Below are 23,373 nucleotides of genomic sequence, written 5' to 3'. Positions count from 1 at the left end.
GCTGGACTAACACCAACTCGGGTGAAACCCGTCCCGGGATCGGACTGGGAACCTTCTGGTACCCAAGCGGTCGCTCTACGTCCTGAGCCACTGCTGCCCAATAATTCATCTCATTCTTCAACTTCAAGAAATAAGAAGGAAACATTACAGTTCTATCAATTTATTTTCACAATTGAACTGAAACTTTACACAGACATAATGTCACACCAATAAAACACAAGGAGGATCAAAGGGTTGATTACAGTTGGCTACTGATTACAGTACACAGGAAAACAAAATAAAGTTGGGCGATATGATTTCAAATCAATATCATGGTTATTTACCCCCCTGGGGACCCCCAGATAATATTGCTTAATGTGAAACATTCATTTTCCAAGCGCTTATCAGAGCTCAAATATGATTATTTCGGGGAGTCACTGCCTGAATATGGTTGAGAACCACTGACATACAGTATACCACACCACAAGCCAACAGGATGAAATCACCAGAATTTGATGTTCCTATTATGGCCCAGCAGATGTCGCTATTACACCTTCTACTGGTGTCAAGAAACATGCATCTCAATGAGGTTTTGGCTACCTTTTCACTTGATTTTATTATGTTAGTAAACCTACAGACTTGTCTGGGTCAATTTAGGCCTCCCTAAAAGAACCCACAGAGTCCCTGGAATCCACTTTGAGAACCACCGTTATAATACACATATATTTATTTTACTGTCGTGCGGCCAGGTGTGTGTGTTATTCTACTGTTGTGCGGCCAGGTGTGTGTGTATATTCTACTGTTGTGCAGCCAGGTGTGTGTGTATATTCTACTGTTGTGCAGCCAGGTGTGTGTGTTATTCTAATGTCGTGCGGCCAGGTGTGTGTGTTATTCTAATGTTGTGCGGCCAGGTGTGTGTGTTATTCTACTGTTGTGCAGCCAGGTGTGTGTGTTATTCTACTGTTGTGTGGCCAGGTGTGTGTGTGTTATTCTACTGTTGTGCGGCCAGGTGTGTGTGTTATTCTACTGTTGTGCGGCCAGGTGTGTGTGTTATTCTACTGTTGTGCGGCCAGGTGTGTGTGTTATTCTAATGTTGTGCGGCCAGGTGTGTGTTATTCTAATGTCGTGCGGCCAGGTGTGTGTGTGTTATTCTAATGTCGTGCTGCCAGGTGTGTGTGTGTTATTCTAATGTCGTGCGGCCAGGTGTGTGTTATTCTAATGTCGTGCGGCCAAGTGTGTGTTATTATAATGTCGTGCTGCCAGGTGTGTGTGTTATTCTAATGTTGTGCGGCCAGGTGTGTGTGTTATTCTACTGTTGTGCAGCCAGGTGTGTGTGTTATTCTAATGTCGTGCGGCCAGGTGTGTGTTATTATAATGTCGTGCTGCCAGGTGTGTGTGTGTTATTCTACTGTTGTGCTGCCAGGTGTGTGTGTTATTCTAATGTCGTGCTGCCAGGTGTGTGTGTTATTCTAATGTCGTGCGGCCAGGTGTGTGTGTTATTCTACTGTTGTGCAGCCAGGTGTGTGTGTTATTCTAATGTTGTGCGGCCAGGTGTGTGTGTTATTCTAATGTTGTGCAGCCAGGTGTGTGTGTTATTCTACTGTTGTGCGGCCAGGTGTGTGTGTTATTCTAATGTTGTGCGGCCAGGTGTGTGTGTTATTCTAATGTCGTGCTGCCAGGTGTGTGTGTTATTCTAATGTCGTGCGGCCAGGTGTGTGTGTTATTCTAATGTCGTGCGGCCAGGTGTGTGTGTTATTCTACTGTTGTGCAGCCAGGTGTGTGTGTTATTCTACTGTTGTGCAGCCAGGTGTGTGTGTTATTCTAATGTTGTGCGGCCAGGTGTGTGTGTTATTCTAATGTTGTGCAGCCAGGTGTGTGTGTTATTCTACTGTTGTGCGGCCAGGTGTGTGTGTTATTCTAATGTTGTGCGGCCAGGTGTGTGTGTTATTCTAATGTCGTGCTGCCAGGTGTGTGTGTTATTCTAATGTCGTGCGGCCAGGTGTGTGTGTTATTCTAATGTCGTGCGGCCAGGTGTGTGTGTTATTCTACTGTTGTGCGGCCAGGTGTGTGTGTTATTCTAATGTCGTGCTGCCAGGTGTGTGTGTTATTCTACTGTTGTGCGGCCAGGTGTGTGTGTTATTTAATGTTGTGCGGCCAGGTGTGTGTGTTATTTAATGTTGTGCGGCCAGGTGTGTGTGTTATTCTACTGTTGTGCGGCCAGGTGTGTGTGTTATTCTACTGTTGTGCGGCCAGGTGTGTGTTATTCTACTGTTGTGCAGCCAGGTGTGTGTGTTATTCTACTGTTGTGCGGCCAGGTGTGTGTGTTATTCTACTGTTGTGCGGCCAGGTGTGTGTGTTATTCTACTGTTGTGCGGCCAGGTGTGTGTTATTCTACTGTTGTGCAGCCAGGTGTGTGTGTTATTCTACTGTTGTGCGGCCAGGTGTGTGTGTTATTCTACTGTTGTGCAGCCAGGTGTGTGTGTTATTCTACTGTTGTGCGGCCAGGTGTGTGTGTTATTCTACTGTCGTGCGGCCAGGTGTGTGTGTGTTATTCTACTGTTGTGCGGCCAGGTGTGTGTGTTATTCTACTGTTGTGCGGCCAGGTGTGTGTGTTATTCTAATGTCGTGCGGCCAGGTGGGTGTGTTATTCTACTGTTGTGCGGCCAGGTGTGTGTGTGTTATTCTACTGTTGTGCGGCCAGGTGTGTGTGTGTTATTCTACTGTTGTGCAGCCAGGTGTGTGTGTGTTATTCTACTGTTGTGCGGCCAGGTGTGTGTGTTATTCTACTGTTGTGCGGCCAGGTGTGTGTGTTATTCTAATGTCGTGCGGCCAGGTGGGTGTGTGTTATTCTAATGTCGTGCGGCCAGGTGTGTGTATATTCTAATGTCGTGCGGCCAGGTGTGTGTTATTCTACTGTTGTGCGGCCAGGTGTGTGTGTTATTCTAATGTTGTGCGGCCAGGTGTGTGTGTTATTCTACTGTTGTGCAGCCAGGTGTGTGTGTTATTCTAATGTCGTGCGGCCAGGTGTGTGTTATTATAATGTCGTGCTGCCAGGTGTGTGTGTGTTATTCTACTGTTGTGCGGCCAGGTGTGTGTGTTATTCTAATGTTGTGCGGCCAGGTGTGTGTGTTATTCTAATGTCGTGCTGCCAGGTGTGTGTGTTATTCTAATGTCGTGCGGCCAGGTGTGTGTGTTATTCTAATGTTGTGCAGCCAGGTGTGTGTGTTATTCTAATGTTGTGCGGCCAGGTGTGTGTGTTATTCTAATGTTGTGCGGCCAGGTGTGTGTGTTATTCTAATGTTGTGCAGCCAGGTGTGTGTGTTATTCTAATGTTGTGCGGCCAGGTGTGTGTGTTATTCTAATGTTGTGCTGCCAGGTGTGTGTGTTATTCTAATGTCGTGCGGCCAGGTGTGTGTGTTATTCTAATGTTGTGCAGCCAGGTGTGTGTGTTATTCTAATGTCGTGCGGCCAGGTGTGTGTGTTATTCTAATGTTGTGCAGCCAGGTGTGTGTGTTATTCTACTGTTGTGCAGCCAGGTGTGTGTGTTATTCTAATGTTGTGCGGCCAGGTGTGTGTGTTATTCTAATGTTGTGCAGCCAGGTGTGTGTGTTATTCTACTGTTGTGCGGCCAGGTGTGTGTGTTATTCTAATGTTGTGCGGCCAGGTGTGTGTGTTATTCTAATGTCGTGCTGCCAGGTGTGTGTGTTATTCTAATGTCGTGCGGCCAGGTGTGTGTGTTATTCTAATGTCGTGCGGCCAGGTGTGTGTGTTATTCTACTGTTGTGCGGCCAGGTGTGTGTGTTATTCTAATGTCGTGCTGCCAGGTGTGTGTGTTATTCTACTGTTGTGCGGCCAGGTGTGTGTGTTATTTAATGTTGTGCGGCCAGGTGTGTGTGTTATTTAATGTTGTGCGGCCAGGTGTGTGTGTTATTCTACTGTTGTGCGGCCAGGTGTGTGTGTTATTCTACTGTTGTGCGGCCAGGTGTGTGTTATTCTACTGTTGTGCAGCCAGGTGTGTGTGTTATTCTACTGTTGTGCGGCCAGGTGTGTGTGTTATTCTACTGTTGTGCGGCCAGGTGTGTGTGTTATTCTACTGTTGTGCGGCCAGGTGTGTGTTATTCTACTGTTGTGCAGCCAGGTGTGTGTGTTATTCTACTGTTGTGCGGCCAGGTGTGTGTGTTATTCTACTGTTGTGCGGCCAGGTGTGTGTGTTATTCTACTGTTGTGCGGCCAGGTGTGTGTTATTCTACTGTTGTGCAGCCAGGTGTGTGTGTTATTCTACTGTTGTGCGGCCAGGTGTGTGTGTTATTCTACTGTTGTGCAGCCAGGTGTGTGTGTTATTCTACTGTTGTGCGGCCAGGTGTGTGTGTTATTCTACTGTCGTGCGGCCAGGTGTGTGTGTGTTATTCTACTGTTGTGCGGCCAGGTGTGTGTGTTATTCTACTGTTGTGCGGCCAGGTGTGTGTGTTATTCTAATGTCGTGCGGCCAGGTGGGTGTGTTATTCTACTGTTGTGCGGCCAGGTGTGTGTGTGTTATTCTACTGTTGTGCGGCCAGGTGTGTGTGTGTTATTCTACTGTTGTGCAGCCAGGTGTGTGTGTGTTATTCTACTGTTGTGCGGCCAGGTGTGTGTGTTATTCTACTGTTGTGCGGCCAGGTGTGTGTGTTATTCTAATGTCGTGCGGCCAGGTGGGTGTGTGTTATTCTAATGTCGTGCGGCCAGGTGTGTGTATATTCTAATGTCGTGCGGCCAGGTGTGTGTTATTCTACTGTTGTGCGGCCAGGTGTGTGTGTTATTCTAATGTCGTGCGGCCAGGTGTGTGTATATTCTAATGTCGTGCGGCCAGGTGTGTGTGTTATTTAATGTCGTGCAGCCAGGTGGGTGTGTTATTCTAATGTCGTGCGGCCAGGTGGGTGTGTGTTATTCTAATGTCGTGCGGCCAGGTGTGTGTATATTCTAATGTCGTGCGGCCAGGTGTGTGTGTTATTTAATGTCGTGCAGCCAGGTGTGTGTGTTATTCTAATGTCGTGCAGCCAGGTGTGTGTGTGTATATTCTACTGTCGTGCGGCCAGGTGTGTGTTATTTAATGTCGTGCAGCCAGGTGTGTGTGTTATTTAATGTCGTGCAGCCAGGTGTGTGTGTTATTTAATGTCGTGCAGCCAGGTGTGTGTGTTATTCTAATGTTGTGCAGCCAGGTGTGTGTGTTATTCTACTGTTGTGCGGCCAGGTGTGTGTGTTATTCTACTGTCGTGCGGCCAGGTGTGTGTGTTATTCTACTGTTGTGCGGCCAGGTGTGTGTGTTATTCTAATGTCGTGCGGCCAGTTGGGTGTGTGTTATTCTACTGTTGTGCAGCCAGGTGTGTGTGTTATTCTACTGTTGTGCGGCCAGGTGTGTGTGTTATTCTACTGTTGTGCGGCCAGGTGTGTGTGTTATTCTACTGTCGTGCGGCCAGGTGTGTGTGTGTTATTCTACTGTTGTGCAGCCAGGTGTGTGTGTTATTCTACTGTTGTGCGGCCAGGTGTGTGTGTGTATATTCTACTGTCGTGCGGCCAGGTGTGTGTGTGTATATTCTACTGTCGTGCGGCCAGGTGTGTGTGCGCTGCCTTCAGGGTGTCCTGCAGGTCCTTATACTGGGCCAGGGTTAGGGTTAGGGTTGTATATTTAGGTGTGTGTGCGCTGCCTTCAGGGTGTCCTGCAGGTCCTTATACTGGGCCAGGGTGCAGGCCTCCTCCAGCTGCGCCCAGCGGAAGTCCTGGTGCTCCTGGGAGAGGGTGACGGCGGCGCGGGGGTCCCTGAGCTCCGCCAGCCAGTACAGCACGTCCTTGGGCTTCCCGCGCACCTCGTAGTGCAGCTCCTGCTGCCACTCCTGGATGACACGCAGGTCCTCCTGGCCCAGCCCCGCCTCCTCACGGGTCTCCCTCAGCGCCGTGGTCAGGTCGTCCTCGCCCGGGTCCACGTGGCCTGCAGGGGGCAGTGGTGGAGAAAGTATCAATACCGCAATGTACAGATCCTTCTCGAAAAGTTAGAATATTGTGTGAAAAAGCATTGCAGATGCCATAGCACCCCAAATCATAACTGACTTCGGAAACTTCCCACTGTTTTCAAACAACTCTTGGTATTTCGCTATTATAAATCCTTATTTTGAGTGGTTTCGTGTAATAGTGTAATATTTTGAAATATGGACTTTTGAAATTCATGAGCTGTATGCCATAAAAATTCAAAATCTTAACAAAAAAAGGGTTGGAATAATTCACTGAATGTCCAATGTATCTAGAATATATATGCACCCCCTTGCACCCCCCTTTATGTCCAATACCATTCGTTCTGTATTCATCAATTTAAAAATGATTTAAAATAGTGAAAATAGCCGATCTACAAGCACACAACGTCTGATATTTTCACTAGTTTTGTGTGACAGTCTTGTATGGTGAAGCAGGGCTTTACTTTTCGAAAAAACCTACACATTTGAAGCTTGGAAATACAAGGTTTCTGCCCGACAGTGACATTATGTTACAAGTACAAATCTGGAGTTCAAAATGTACTTGAGTAAAAGTACAAAGGTATTGCTAGCAGTCATTATGCAGAATGTCTCATTCACAAGCTTCCAAATGTATCCACCTGTTTCCGCGATAATTTACTGTAGCCTTATGTGTGGGACACATTCAGAGAACAGCAGACATACAAGCTCACGTCGCGTAGCAGATGCAACCGTTGTGAGCTTGTAGATCAACACTCGGCTGCGACGCCGGAAACTGCCGCACGCCTTCTGCGCAATGCATGATGGGATGTTGGAAAGTTGTGGATAAAATGTAACAAAAAAACCTTTTGGAAATAGCAGATCTACAAGCTCACAATGTGCCACATCGCGACACATTGTGAGCTTGTAGATCGGCAGTTTTCAAATGGCCGAAATGTATATAGGGCTGAAGTGGTTAATATATGTTTTGGAATAATAATCCAAATCCACAAAGTAACTAGTAACTAAAGTTTTCAAATAATTGCAGTGGAGTAGAAGTACAACATTTGCCTCTGAGATGAGAAGTAGTGGAGTAGAAGTAAAAGTACTGAAAATGTAGGCGAGCCTTCTGGTTACCCTCCTGTTGGCAGAATGTATTGTGGGTAACCCCATCCCACTCGTCCCTTCCATGCACTACTATGCTCGAGCCTCACCTACAGTAGATTCTGTGAGGCTGAACTGCACCTATTGTACATTTACTGTGAAGTTTTTAATTAGACCTTTTGCACATAGAACACACTGTGAAGTTGTTTACAAATAGTTAAAGCACAGTAGCTACTACGGGAACATAATGCCATTGGTGTATAAAATACACCAAACTTTATGCACATGTACAGCTGAGGTTGCTTTTTTCGTTCTCTTTGCTCTTTTGCATTATTACTTTTTTTTTATCTTTAGATGTGTTGTTTTCTGTTGTTCTGCTTTATTTTATATACCACAGCATTGTCTGTAAGGATGCCAAACAAAGAATACGTTTTACTCTTATGTACCTGAACAAAAGACGTAACAATAAAGTACAACCTTGAAACCTTGAACGCTTGGAGCCACCAGGCTCTTACTCAAACCTAGGAACCAATAAACCCCCGGGGAGTATAATAATAATACTGGTGTATGGATTTCATTCATTTCTATTGTATAAATGTGTCATGATGATATCATTCTGATGTAGGGTTAATTATTATACCTTTGGGCGGCGTCCAGTGGTTCTCTCCATACGATGTTTGTAAGAGCAGGTACTCGATGTTGTCAGACAGACGACGGAACACGATGAAGCCACACGCACGGACAGCCATCTCCCTGTAACACATGAACACTATGAAGCTACACACACAGACAGCCATCTCCCTGTAACACATGAACACTATGAAGCCACACACACGGACAGCCATCTCCCTGTAGAACTACACATGAACACTATGAAGATACACAACACATGAACACTATGAAGCCACACGCACGGACAGCCATCTCCCTGTAACACATGAACACTATGAAGACACACGCACGGCACGGACAGCCATCTCCCTGTAACACATGAACACTATGAAGACACACGCACGGCACGGACAGCCATCTCCCTGTAACACAACACATGAACACTATGAAGCTACACACACAGACAGCCATCTCCCTGTAACACAACACATGAACACTATGAAGACACACGCACAGACAGCCATCTCCCTGTAACACAACACATGAACACTATGAAGCTACACACACAGACAGCCATCTCCCTGTAACACAACACATGAACACTATGAAGACACACGCACGGACAGCCATCTCCCTGTAGAACTACACATGAACACTATGAAGATACACAACACATGAACACTATGAAGCTACACAACACATGAACACTATGAAGACACACGCACGGACAGCCATCTCCCTGTAGAACTACACATGAACACTATGAAGATACACAACACATGAACACTATGAAGCTACACAACACATGAACACTATGAAGACACACGCACGGACAACCATCTCCCTGTAGAACCAAACAACACACATGGATACACATGTAGCATTGTCACCATCGTGGACATTTTACTTGATGATTCACTGTATTTAGGCTTTGTATTTGTTACATAACAAATAAATTAAATATACAACAAAATGAGTGAAAATGACTGATACCAATAATCAAGCTAAATAATGTACTATGACTACTATTTATGGTTTTGTCAAACTTTTTATATAAAAAGAAAATTGTCTAAAAAATAGATTAAGTAGCAGATCTACAAGCTCACAGTCACAACCCGTTGCGATGGGACACTTGTAGATCTGCTATTGCTGCTATTTTATCTCTTGGTTTAAATACATGCAATTTTTATGTATTATGCTATTTTATGTTAAATACTTTTACAAGTAATACTTTAATACTTTAAACTAATTTAACACAGTAAATAAACAGTCACATCACTAAGTTATGAGCATGTTAAAATAAAAAAGAAATACTATTTTCTTAGGCTCTGTCTTAAGGAGTCGTCCTTAATACTTTATGCACAAAACGAGACTTTTTTCTGATAGTGTGCCAAATATAATATAGCCTTAAGGCCCATTCCCACTGGGCCAGATAACAGATATCTGGAGATATTTCTCCAGATATTTTTCCATGCAAAGTGGATGGTAGATACAGATACAAAAAATATTTGCCACAGATAAAAGTATCTGTGGCAAATATCTGTGGTAGACTTTTTTTTTTATCTGTATCTACCATCCACTTTGCATGGAAAAATATCTGGAGAAATATCTCCAGATATCTGTTATCTGGCCCAGTGGGAATGGGCCTTTAGATTTAAGACTCTCGTCGATGTTGACATTTAACAACAATTTTTTCAAAGCATCTTTTCCCTCCTTTTTTACAATATAGAAACATTTGTCTCACTCTTGATGAGTTATCGTCATTTTATAGTCATGTTTTTAGTCTTAATAAAGCGATTCTCACATAATTATAGGTCCTTGAGTACAAAGTACAAATGTAAACATGTCATAGTGCTTTCTTTAGGTTTAAATCCTATGAGTAGACCTTGTGTCTGACTGTACCGTCTAATAAAGTAATCAATCAATCAATCAATCAAAAAAGCTCACAGATCAAATGTCAGCTAAACGTTATCTTGCTTACAGTCAGTCAACAGGACAACCAGGTATAAATATAGCTCTGGTCCATAGCGTAGGGAGAACTCTATAAATATAGCTCTGGTCCATAGCGTAGGGAGAACTCTATAAATATAGCTCTGGTCCATAGCGTAGGGAGAACTCTATAAATATAGCTCTGGTCCATAGCGTAGGGAGAACTCTATAAATATAGCTCTGGTCCATAGCGTAGGGAGAACTCTATAAATATAGCTCTGGTCCATAGCGTAGGGAGAACTCTATAAATATAGCTCTGGTCCATAGCGTAGGGAGAACTCTATAAATATAGCTCTGGTCCATAGCGTAGGGAGAACTCTATAAATATAGCTCTGGTCCATAGCGTAGGGAGAACTCTATAAATACAGCTCTGGTCCATAGCGTAGGGAGAACTCTATAAATATAGCTCTGGTCCATAGCGTAGGGAGAACTCCACTAACGCTATGGACCAGAGCTAGTATAAATAGTGACAGCAGTGCAGCAGCAATGTGGCTTTTATCTCATCTGATCTGACATTCTAAAGATCATGGAGGAACTTCATGCCTGCAGCGACGAACTGCAACAGAACTTACTGGTTATGATTGATATGTTTTGAACATTCTCCTCTCCAACACACAGAGGTATAAATATTAAATAATGTTTTCTCTCCGAACTGCAGCTTCTGGTTCAATCAATGGCAGGGAAGTCCCACTGAGAAATACGTCCGACGTTCATCGCGGACATTAATGATAGTTCCGCACAGAAACAACGTTGGTTCCGCATGCTGAAACGTCATAGGTTCTTAGCTATCTTTTATACAGTCTATGGTTCTTAGTCGTAGGCAACCTTAGGAGTTAAGTAGTTCACCCCCAAAATGACTTTTTCTCTATTGATTACTCACACCATGGAGACTTGAATTCAATAACATTTTTTTGTATTCGTCGCATTCCTAACTTTATCCTCCTAAAGACAAAAAACGTATCATAGTAAATGTACCCCCATTGATTCTGGATGGGGACCCAATGCATTTGTGTGAAAATAAATGGGTGTAAATTTACTTCTGACCATTGATTCTGACCCAAATGCCTTATTTGGGTCCCCATTCAGGCCCATGCATTTGGGTCCCCATCTAGAATCAATGGGAGTAATTCTTTTTTATTTCTTTTTATTTTATTTTTGTCTTATGAATCCAACAAATACAAAAAAAAATATATTATTGAACACAAGTCTCCATGGTGTGACTAATCAACAGGGTGAACTACTCCTTTAAGCATGGGTGCCAACTGCCAACATTGGCACAGGGGACAGGGATCTTTGGCACAATGCCATGAGTCAAATTAGATCATAAAAACAGTCTCCTCAATGTTTGCAAATTAATTCCATACTGAACAATATTTCTGAACTCTGGGGAGATTATGGTTATTACCCTGACTCTAATGATCATTCCTGATGTTAAAGAAAATGTAACATTTCAAAAGAAAAAGAACAAATAACGTTTTTTATGTTTATTATTTTGATTTGTTATCATAATTACATTTAATGTTGACATGGCACACTGACCATCAAGAAGGTAAAAACATGGCACTTCATGTCAAAATAGTTGGTTCTCAAAGTGGGGTCCGGGGACCGCCCAGGGGTCTTTGAGAATGTCCCAGGCCAGGGGGATCCCCAGCAATCTATTCTGGGCTATTATACACTGAGATGTTGGAGCTTGTAGATCTGCTATTTTCAGAAATTCTTGGGAAATTGGGAATAGTTTTGAAACAATTTAACAACACAGATCTTGTATGGCAAAATGTTGCTTGTGCCTGGGGCACAATTTTTGTGCCTGGGGCACAATTTTTTCAGATGGGGGTCTTTGGGTCTGTTTGAGAACCACTGGGCTACTACTGTCTACTGGGTTGCAAATTAGGATATGCCACAATGTATATACTGTAGATGACTTGACTGTGACAGCTGAAAAACAGAACATATAGTATAAAATACCTTATTGCGATTAATCAAAATATTACATTATATTTTGGGGGAAATGCTGTCTAATAATATAATAAATGAACTCTGGCAGTGGCAGATTCATTCTACATTATTCTTCTTTCCATTTGCCCACTGAATTACATTATTACATTTATAGATGGCCTTACCACCGCTGTAAAACAGAAAAACATTGCTACACAATGACTTTAGTGCCATGAATAAAGATTAGAAATATAAAATGATTTTCTCAGGAAATGCTTCTAATAAATAAAAGCACTGCAGTGACCGTTCTAGTTGATCTAGCAGCTTCCATTTGCCCACTATTGGCAGACGACCCTGAAGGGGCGCCTTTGGGACGCAGTGATAAGAAATGTCACCATAGATACGACTAACTGAAGAGGTCCTGAAGGGTGCTGAGGGCTCAGATAATACAGCTAACTGAAGAGGTCCTGAGGGGTGCTGAGGGCTCAGATAATGAGCAGGAGCCTCCTTGCAGCTCTCCTACGCTGTCACATGTGTTGTTCGGCTCGAGGGGAGACACACTGTTGCTGAATACCAAGGTAAAGCAAGACATGCATGAAAATATAGGTTTTCATTAACTTTTATTTTTGACCAGAAACACAGTAGGTTACTATAGAGCTATACTTCATCCTTTTTCAGGCCAAGGACCCCTTAGCTGAGAGAGAGAGATGAAGCAGGGACCCCCACTATATATTGTATAAAACTAGTTCATAGATTTCATAGATAGCTTCGTAGACTTGGTTGACAGCACTATCATCAACGTTTTGTTAATTAATATACCTTGTTTATGCATTATCTTTTACATTAATGGCTAGGATGTTGTGTATTTTCAGTTATGTATTGTAACCACTAAAACCCTCACTTTGTAAACTTGACCTTTGTCTCTCTGCACTTAGTCTGTTCCTTTTTCCCTCTACACCAAACCTCTTCAGCGGAACGTGTCGTGAGCTTGTAGATCTTGTAGATAAATAGCCGATAAACCAGCTTGTATATCAGCTATACACAAACCACGCGTTGTGAGCTTGTAGATTTGCTATTTTGGCAAATGTTGGGATGCTCGCGTTCCAGTGGTTAATGTAAAAAAAGGGCCCCAGTTGAAGACCCATGCAACAGCATAGAGCAGTGGTTCTCAGAGTGGATTCCAGGGACTCTGTGGGTTCCTTTAGGGGGATCTAAATGGACCAATACAAGTCTGTAACTCTGACAGTGTACAAATGGAACCTACTGGGTCCATTTGGTACCATTTGTCAGAGTTAAGGGGAGACCTTGAAATTTAAACGTTTGAGAAACACTGGCATAGAGAGCTGCAGAGGCGAGTGAGGTTGGGATTAGGGATTTTAAAGCCATACACTCATCATGGCATAATGACAATCATAACCTTGTATGATACAAAAAATAAGTAATTATGTCCATGCCATTAATGCATGTTTCTTAGTGAAGCAGAAGCATGTTGCTGTGGTTTAGTCATAGGTCAGTGGGCTGGATGGTTGCTAGCAGAGATGTGCTCCTCCTTTAGCCAGAGGGCTGGATGGTTGCTAGCAGAGATGTGCTCCTCCTTTAGCCAGAGGGCTGGATGGTTGCTAGCAGAGATGTGCTCCTCTGCTGCTGCTGCTGTGCTGTTTACTCAACTATAGCACTGTGCTGCTCATTAGTCTGATCTGCAATACTAGCATTACAGTATATCTGAGGTCCAGTCCCCTCTATTTGTGCTACTGTATGTCACATAGATTACACACACAGTGGTGGACAGTAACAAATAGTAGGCCATATTTACTGTACTTGAGTTGCTACTGTACTTGAGTATTTGTATTTTTGGATATTCATCATGACTTGCAGTCCACTAGCTGCATTTCAAAGACAAAACATGCATCTTGAATTAACCACTTACCCTGTTTCAATAATAAATGAATCGTGTCACATCGCAAGGTGTTGTGAGCTTATAGATTTGGTATTTTCACTATTATTGATAATTGTTGGACATTTCTGGAAAATCTTTGCTTTACTTAAGTGTTTTTTTAAAAGCAGATCATTCTTTTTTCAAATGTTTGGGAAAATACCGGTATAAATCTTGATCCAGCCATACAATGATTTTAAAGAGAAAATGTACTTTGTAATGCTTAGTACTTTACCTCAAGTACAAATTTGGCCTAGCAACTTTCAGTTGTAGTGAAATAATATTTGACCAGGAGTATCTACTTTGACTCAAGCACTGGGGTTGAGTACTGATTCCACACTGACACATCATGACCAGTGTTTGTGTGGGTTAATCATAGCTAGCCTAGCTACTACAGTATGTATGCTTTGTGTCCATAATGCAGCAAGAATGGACACAAGGCTTACACCAAGCAGTGCATTTTGCAGTGCTTGGTGTCACTCTTTGTATTTCATTTGTATGATGAGGATGGGGCACTAAAATATTTATTTAAAAGTTTGATGACAGAGTTCACCTTTTGAACTGCTGCTTAGTCCTTATCCTTTGATTACTGAATGCATTGCTGTCAGGTGGAAACCTTGTCTGTTGTCGAAATGATGGTCGTTCGAAAGAGCGAGATCTCCCCTACAGCTTTGCATGATTTTTGGGCAAAATCTGTAAAGGAGCAGTGTCCAAAATGTGTTTTGCAAGAATCGGCCTCATGGTGGCGCTAGAAGAGGGCCATGTGAGAGATGAAGGGTGGAGGTTGTGGTTTGGCAGCCAATGAGGGTGAGTGCAAAGTTTGGCATGGATAGGGGCAACGGTGGTGGAGATATGAGTAGGGGAAAAGTGTGACGTGACGGACAGACTGACCGCAATAAAAATCGCGAAAATGCTCAAAACACGCTGCGATATGAGTTTGTAGATTGGCTATCATTCACAGAAAAAAATCAAAAAAGTTGAAATATGAAGATACAAGGTTTTTGACGTGATGCTGAAATGCTAAACTTAACCCGGCAGAGCATCTTCATTTTGCAAATCCAAGGCTAAGAATGTTATTAATTATCTCTCGCTGTCGTATTCAGGTGTTTACTGCCATTATGATCAGTTTAATATGAGTGGAAATGTCATTAATTAGCTCTGGTTGAATTTATTCAACAATCCCATGACATCAATACAGAAGGAGGGTTTGCAGACCTGTGTAAAGATTAAAGAAAAAGAAAAAAAGAGGGGGACAGAGAGGGGGAGAGCAAAAACGGAAAAGAAACTTGTCATATCAAATATTTGTATGTATTTACAGGTAGCAGGTGTGTGTATGAGTTTAGATATAAAGTGCAGAGGGTGGTGCAAGGATTAAAGAATATTAAGAATGCAAGGTGGGGTATGGCAAAATAATTATTCTCCTTAACTGTAAGCCTGCTGTATGTACTGAATGAGATCGGGATAAGAGAGTTGATGAATGTGTTGCATTTGGAAAAGCTGAGGTTTTCAAGCAATAACAGGACTCACATTTTCACTCAAATTTTGAATCCTTTATAGAGTTTTTCATGAGAAATGAACAAACTGTGTAAATACATAACCTTCTGATTATTAATGCTGAAGTCTGAATATTTTGTGATTGTGAACCTACTTGACGGTGATACGAGATATGAGATATACAATATATGAATGTAGGTAGTAAAGGTGACCCTAATGTGACAGAGAATTGATCAGTGCATTAGATTGGCAACTGACAATTGAAAAGGACCTGTAATTATTGCTAACTGCCTTGTGATGTTTCCCAGTGATTTGTATTGCGGTTGCAGCAGTCCATGGCTACAAAGGAGCCCACAGGAGAGCCTCAGTTGGTGGGGACAAAAGAAGAATTGATCGCAGCTCAGCGCTCATGCAGGACAATAGATGGGAGAGATATACTGATCATCTTCCACCAAGGAGTCTTCTATGCGCTGGACGCCTGGTGTCATCGTGAGTATGGGACACTTTTAGCTATGGGCCGCTCATCTCATGTGAACAGTGAATTAAAGCACATCCAAAGTTAAAGGTCTGATGACATCAAATCTTTTATCTTTTTATTCTATTTTTTCTTTCTTTCTTTTTTTATGTTTCCTGACCTCAATTACGCCCAAAAAAAAACTGACCTTTCAACATTCAGTGGTTTTTCTGTAATCTGTATTTTTTTTGAATAATTAGGCTCAGAAAGGTGAGTTCATTTGTCTCTGGACGTACGCATCATCATCCAGGGGAGGGTGTGGTTGTAGGGGAGGGTGTGTCACCTTTTCTGTTACTTTACATTGTGTTTGCATCGGTCCAATGCACCATTTACCATTTACCATTCAGCACTTTGGTTGTTGTGTTCACCCTCCCCTACAACCACACCCTCCCCTGGATGATGATGCGTACGTCCAGAGACAAATGAACTCACTTTTCTGAGCCTAGTAATTTAAAAAATCACACTCGTGTGAACTGAGCGGTGGTGTGTGTGTGTGTGTGTGTGTGTGTGTGTGTGTGTGTGTGTGTGTGTGTGTGTGTGTGTGTGTGTGTGTGTGCAACAGCGCCCCTCCCTTAACATGTGTGGTCAGAAAAGGTTACTGCAGGCTACAGACCCGGAGACAGACAGACATACAGACATACAGACAGACAGACAGACAGACAGACAGACAGACAGACAGACAGACCCACACACACGGCCACGTATAGGAGCGTTGTGACCACCGCTCAAAAACTACAGATTACAGAAAAACCACTGAATGTTGAAAGTTCTTTTGTTTTGTGTAATTGAGGTCAGGAGACATGAAAAAAGCCTTAAAAATGAAATTTGAAGTCATAATACCTTTAAAAGCCAGGTGCTGGGGGCATGCAGAGACAAATACTATGAAAAACCTAGAGTCTGCAGTGCACTGGATCCAGCTCCAGCGGAAGGTAATTTAATTTGTTATTACCAGCGAAAGGTTGAAGTGAACAAGACCTTTGGAGCTGGCCTCTGTCTAATCTCATCTGACCACAGATGTTCTCGTGATACGAGACACACAGCTGTCATCTCTCCAGGCCACCCGGTGTTGTCATGTGAAAGACCAGTAAGGCCATGTCACCTTTTACTGCTGGCCAGGATAGGATGACACTTTAGTAATCCTCTGGTGTGGTGAATCAGGCTGTTACAGCCGGAGAGACTATACAACCTGGACAACAATGAAATATAGCCATAAACTATGCTACACACACACACACACACACACACACACACACACACACACACACACACACACACACACACACACACACACACACACTCAGGCGGGCGGGCCGTAAACGATGCCAGGGCCTGCAGAGTGGCACATAAAGCAGTGTCGTTCTGTTTAGCAGAGGATGGATTCACCCTGTTATCTATGGAACATTTCCCTATAACGCTATAACTCTAGACCAGTGTTTCTCAACCACTGTGCCTGGGGACCTTTGGTGTGCCCCTGAGAAGGGTCAAGTGTGCCCCTTGAAACTGCTTGAAAGCCAGTATTGTATTTATCATTTTAAAAATGATTTAAACAACGCCTCGCGGTGCGAGGCGTTGTGTGCTTGTAGATCTGCTGTTTTCACTACTGTTGTGCGACAGCCTTGTATGATGAAGCAGGGCTTTAGTTTGCGAAGAAACGTACACATTTGAAACTTGGAGATACAAGGTTTCTTCCCGACAGTGACGATATTTACACCCCCGTATTATCTTGGTGTGCCCATGGATTCTTGGGACATGAAAAGTGTGCCCATGCAGAAAAAGGTTGAGAACACTGATCTAGACTACAGAGAGCCATGAACTATAATATAGTTATTATATGTATTATACTTACACTCTGCCATACCTTCCAACAGATAATGAACTATAATATACTTACACTCTGCCATACCTTCCAACAGATAATGAACTATAATATACTTACACTCTGCCATACCTTCCAACAGATAATGAACTATAATATACTTACACTCTGCCATACCTTCCAACAGATAATGAACTATAATATACTTACACTCTGCCATACCTTCCAACAGATAATGGGGCTCCACTGCAGACCGGAGACATTGAGGTGAGACATACGTTTAATGTGAGGATGATGGAGCTTGTTTTTTGATGGGACACCATAGGAAAACAAGCACAGTATTTATTATTTCTTAACTCATACAGCACTGGACACGGTCCAAAGACCAGTTCACTGGACACGGTCCAAAGACCAGTTCCCGTTTTTGCTGCCAAAACAATTCCAGGAAGAAAAACATGTCTTTGAAATCCCCAAACCGAATCACATTCATAATTCTTATCGCTGCTCACTTGACGGACACCGGGATGCTTTCAATCAATAGGTTGACGTTTGAATGGCATCTGCTGGACCATTATGAGACAAGATAAGTCAACACTTAATAGCCGGGGAGCCACTGTGCCAAAATGAGAGAAGACCTGTGATGTCATGACATACTCCAAATTTTAGTTTTTCCTATTAATTTGGTCAATAAGGTACACAAAATGAGAGGCCTGCTCTGCCGGAAACACTGCGAAAAAAAGTTTCCCATTGACTTCACTATACTGGAAAAAAACACACCAAAAAAAGTAGCATGTGAGGGGTCAAACATAGGGTTCTTCATGATTCTGAATCCATTGCAAGCATTTGTTTTGCATGAAAAACATTCCTTGGGCTAGATTTCAGCCTGTGAAAAGTGATGAGTCATCACTTTTCACCGTTATTTTGGTCCGTTTTCTAGCCCAAGGAATGTTTTTCATGCAAAACAAATGCTTGCAATGGATTCAGAATCATCAAGAACCCCTAGTTTGACCCCTCACATGCTACTTAAAGTATATTTTTGTGTGTTTCTTTCCTGTATATTGAAGTCGATGGAGTGAATATACAAATGGCCATAACTTTTTTTCGCAGAGTTTCCGGCAGAGCAGGCCTCTCATTCTGTGTACCTTAATGACCAAATTAATAGAAAAAACAAAAATAAAAAGTATGTCATGACATCACAGGTAAAACCCTATTCTTTGAGCTTTTGGGCCTGTGGCTCCCCGGCTATAAAGGAGCACCTCACCCATTTTCCACCTTCCTCACTAATGTTCTTTATAACAGGGGTCTTCAACGTTTTCAGGCCAAGGACCCCTTAGTTGAGAGAGAGATGAATCAGGGACCCCCACAACCTTCTCATAGATTCCATAGTTTCATTGTTTGACAGCACAATCGTCAGTGTATTTTGGATTCATGTCAATGTGTGTTTTCAGATATTTAACCACCTGAAATACCGTCAATACTTTTCACTCTGTACTTAGTCTGCTCTTTTTTTTCCTCTGCACCAAACCACTTATGTTTTGAATTTAAGGGTTAGGGATGATAACCTAATCTGCAGTGAAATAGATAAATGATGGTATTTACAATCTGATCCATGCTTGACCCAGCACCAATCAAAGTCACTGGATTGGTTTAAAGATGGGGACTCTGGGAGTTAAGATTTCAGAATCCCAACAAAAGTCACTGGTTTCTACTGTGTACTGTCTACATATTGAAAAGAGAAAGTGGTACAGTCAGCTGGGGCATTAAGGCCACTGTGGTCTCAGGTCATGTCATTGGTTTGAGGGGCATTAAGGCCACTGTGGCCTCAGGTCATGTCATTGGTTTGAGGGGCATTAAGGCCACTGTGGTCTCAGGTCATGTCATTGGTTTGAGGGGCATTAAGGCCACTGTGGCCTCAGGTCATGCCATTGGTTTGAGGGGCATTAAGGCCACTGTGGTCTCAGGTCATGTCATTGGTTTGAGGGGCATTAAGGCCACTGTGGTCTCAGGTCATGTCATTGGTTTGAGGGGCATTAAGGCCACTGTGGTCTCAGGTCATGTCATTGGTTTGAGGGGCATTAAGGCCACTGTGGTCTCAGGTCATGTCATTGGTTTGAGGGGCATTAAGGTCACTGTGGTCTCAGGTCATGTCATTGGTTTGAGGGGCATTAAGGCCACTGTGGTCTCAGGTCATGACATTGGTTTGAGGAGCATTAAGGCCACTGTGGTCTCAGGTCATGTCATTGGTTTGAGGGGCATTAAGGCCACTGTGGTCTCAGGTCATGACATTGGTTTGAGGGGCATTAAGGCCACTGTGGTCTCAGGTCATGTCATTGGTTTGAGGGGCATTAAGGCCACTGTGGCCTCAGGTCATGTCATTGGTTTGAGGGGCATTAAGGCCACTGTGGCCTCAGGTCATGTCATTGGTTTGAGGGGCATTAAGGCCACTGTGGTCTCAGGTCATGCCATTGGTTTGAGGGGCATTAAGGCCACTGTGGCCTCAGGTCATGTCATTGGTTTGAGGGGCATTAAGGCCACTGTGGCCTCAGGTCATGCCATTGGTTTGAGGGGCATTAAGGCCACTGTGGTCTCAGGTCATGTCATTGGTTTGAGGGGCATTAAGGCCACTGTGGTCTCAGGTCATGCCATTGGTTTGAGGGGCATTAAGGCCACTGTGGTCTCAGGTCATGCCATTGGTTTGAGGGGCATTAAGGCCACTGTGGTCTCAGGTCATGTCATTGGTTTGAGGGGCATTAAGGCCACTGTGGTCTCAGGTCATGCCATTGGTTTGAGGGGCATTAAGGCCACTGTGGTCTCAGGTCATGTCATTGGTTTGAGGGGCATTAAGGCCACTGTGGTCTCAGGTCATGTCATTGGTTTGAGGGGCATTAAGGCCACTGTGGTCTCAGGTCATGTCATTGGTTTGAGGGGCATTAAGGCCACTGTGGTCTCAGGTCATGTCATTGGTTTGAGGGGCATTAAGGCCACTGTGGTCTCAGGTCATGTCATTGGTTTGAGGGGCATTAAGGCCACTGTGGTCTCAGGTCATGTCATTGGTTTGAGGGGCATTAAGGCCACTGTGGTCTCAGGTCATGGCATTGGTTTGAGGGGCATTAAGGCCACTGTGGTCTCAGGTCATGTCATTGGTTTGAGGGGCATTAAGGCCACAGTGGTCTCAGGTCATGCCATTGGTTTGAGGGGCATTAAGGCCACAGTGGTCTCAGGTCATGTCATTGGTTTGAGGGGCACAAGGCCCAACGGAGGGGCAATGGAGGCCATGGCCTTCATGGCCTCCATGACATTTCGGTCCCATCCTAATTTACAATACACTTTAAGACAGAATAAGAAATAATGTGTTGGTAATTAGAACTAATATGTTTTATTAGACAGAAACAAAGACAGAATAGCAGAAAGAGCGAATACATTCTCTGGCACCGGCACCTGCCGACCAGCAGTTCGACCATCAGTCGTGCTGCATCGCCCGGCGCTAGGACCAGCGGCCGCCGCACGGAACTGTAGGTAGGACCAGCATCGCTGGTAACTGCCGCGACACGGTGACAGCCACCACCACACGGTGACAGCCACCACCACACGGTGACAGCCACCACCACACGGTGACAGTTTACCGCGACGGGACCTGCCGGTCCGTGCGGTGGCCGCCGGTCCCACTGCCAGTCCTATCGCCGGCGCTGCAGTGCGACTGCCGTTCGAACTGCCTGTCGTGCGGCGGTATCTGCCGCGGTAGTTCCGCGACAGGTGCCGGTGCCAGAGAATGTATTCGCTCTTTCTGCTATTCTGTCTTTGTTTCTGTCTAATAAAACATATTAGTTCTAATTACCAACACATTATTTCTTATTATGGCTTTATTATGTCTTATTCGGTCTTAAAGTGTACTGTAAATTAGGATGGGACCGTAATTTCTGCCCTGGTGTCGTCTTATGATCATTAGTGAGGACCAATTACAGTACATGAAGAATCCCTTTCTCCAAGACGTTATTTACCTGCTTTCTTCTCATTGGCCCACAGGAGCTGGGGGGGAAGTGGTGCCTGATCTGCCCCAGGCACCACTACAAGATGGCCCTGGCGGACGGCGAGGGGGTCTACAAGGCCACCAAGCCCAAGGAGAAGCCCCCCGTCGCCCGGTGGTACTCTAGGGGCATCAAGCAGCGCTGCCACACCGTCACCGAGGCAGAGGGCAACGTCTACGTGGCGCTGTCACTGTCACAACAATACATCGACTCAGACTTCTACCAGGGAGAGACGGGCAAGGTGGCCAGGGCTATAAAAGCTGCTGAGGCAGCTAAAGACGGCCTGCCCATTTGAGGCCTTTGTTTGTCCAGTTGTTACTGTCCAGTGGAGGACAGTAACAGCATTTACTATTACGTTATTTTTCTTCTTTTTTTATTTTACTTTTACCTGCAATTCAAAGACAAATATAGTAGCTTTGACTCCACTGCATTTCTATGAAGGGAAAAAGTACATGAATTATAATGACTCAATTACAATTTCAAGTATAGCGAGAATAGCAGATCTACAAGCTCACAACAACGCATCACATCTCGACGTGTGTGTAGAAGATCTTTGATTTTGGGTGGAAATTTGCATATAGCAATACAATATATATTAAAGAGAAAATGTACTAATATGTAACATGACTGGTGTCTTGCAAGACACCAGTCATGTTGCCATACCTTAGCTTTTTCTGAACTGATGCCACTGAACGGGGTTCTCTAATGCAGGGGTCCTCAATGATTTTCAGGCCGAGAACCACTTAGCTGATGATGCAGGGACCCCTACATACAGTATATTGTGTAAAATTGTCCCTTGTCCCTCCATCTTCTTTTTTGTGGTTTTTGAAAGCCTACCATTCTGTGATACAGCTTGCTTGATTACATTACATGTATTATGGTCTTGCATAGAACTATTAAGTATGTTGAGCTCAGAAACGAATTTGACCAGATATGACCATTTTGTGAGTCAAATATTAATATTTAGCAAGCATTCGTCTACAAGCTCACAACGCCTCGCAGCGCGAGGCGTTGTGAGCTTGTAGATCTGCTATTGTGGCTAAAGTTCTCAGAATATTGACCTAAGGGTACAAGAAAATGTTTCTATCTCACAAAGATTTGGAGGACCCCTGTAGTAACTCTGAGGATTCCCTAGGGGTCCCGGACTCCCTGTTGAAGACCCCTGCTCTAATCATTTAGCTCTTATGGAGTCAGTCAGACCCTGCAGTCTACCTGTACTAATATTTGATATTTTTTCCAGTTTTCTCTTGTTTTTCATTTGTGTTGCAGTTGACCTGCAGCTGCTCAGCGGTATTTTACTATGTTGAGGTTGATGCTCTGCTGGGTCATAAAGTCCATGTTTTTCATTCTGACCAAACTTAAAATGACTTCTTCTTCTTCTTCTAACTCCCAGAAAGTCAACGCCTCCCTTTTGACTAAATTATGAATGGCTCCACTGAACCGGTCTGAGGGCTGGTACAAAATGGAATAGTCCATCATAGATTTAGTAGTTGGAACAAGCCATTAATCAATCATAATGGTTAGCTTGTGCCATCTGCAGTAGGGTATCGGCCATGCCTTAGTGTTTTCAAAATGTCAAGTATTTAATGCCCCAACCTTTTAATGGGTATTGGCAAAAAAGTGAACTTTCCTTACAGAACATTTAAGCCCCACCTCCATCTGTCTTGGCAAATATTGTTGGACCATTTATTTTATCAATTGGTTTTTGTTCATCATAGAAAGAAGACCCATTTTTTAATGCATTTTTTAAGCGAAAGACCAGAAAGTGCTATTTAGACATTGTTATTACAGTTATTATTATTATTGACCCCTGAATGTACTCAGAGGGATCAATAAAGGTTTATCTTATCTCATGTGCTCTTATTATATACTAATAGTTTGACATGTCTTGGTTATTGTTAATCATTATCGTATCTAAAATGTTTTAGTTGTCACTCACTGTGTATTGTTTTATATCCATGTATCTCCTAAAAGAATTGTGACTCGCAAAATTCACAGAATAAAATGTTTTTAAA

At 43.5% G+C, this 23,373-nt stretch overlaps 2 protein-coding genes across 2 annotated transcripts; one reads left to right on the top strand and one right to left on the bottom strand.

The window, feature by feature from the left end:
• Positions 1-5,302: 5,302 nt before the first annotated feature.
• Positions 5,303-10,328, bottom strand: nudt2 (nudix (nucleoside diphosphate linked moiety X)-type motif 2). Its single transcript, XM_080727723.1, has 3 exons — positions 10,214-10,328; positions 7,681-7,793; positions 5,303-5,941 (listed from the first exon to the last, which is right to left on the bottom strand). Exons 2-3 carry the CDS (start codon positions 7,787-7,789, stop codon positions 5,628-5,630), a joined length of 423 nt encoding a protein of 140 aa, XP_080583849.1. The 5' UTR covers positions 7,790-7,793; positions 10,214-10,328; the 3' UTR covers positions 5,303-5,627.
• Positions 10,329-15,338: 5,010 nt separating this feature from the next.
• rfesd (Rieske (Fe-S) domain containing) lies at positions 15,339-21,653 on the top strand (the record flags this gene model as incomplete). Its single annotated transcript, XM_080728393.1, has 3 exons — positions 15,339-15,492; positions 17,566-17,600; positions 21,357-21,653. 3 exons carry the CDS (start codon positions 15,339-15,341, stop codon positions 21,651-21,653), a joined length of 486 nt encoding a protein of 161 aa, XP_080584519.1.
• Between the last annotated feature and the right edge of the window lie 1,720 nt (positions 21,654-23,373).

Source organism: Nannobrachium achirus, assembly GCF_963921795.1.
Source record: "Nannobrachium achirus genome assembly, chromosome: 6".
Taxonomy (NCBI): domain Eukaryota; kingdom Metazoa; phylum Chordata; class Actinopteri; order Myctophiformes; family Myctophidae; genus Nannobrachium; species Nannobrachium achirus.
This window is presented reverse-complemented; position numbering and strand designations above follow the sequence as displayed.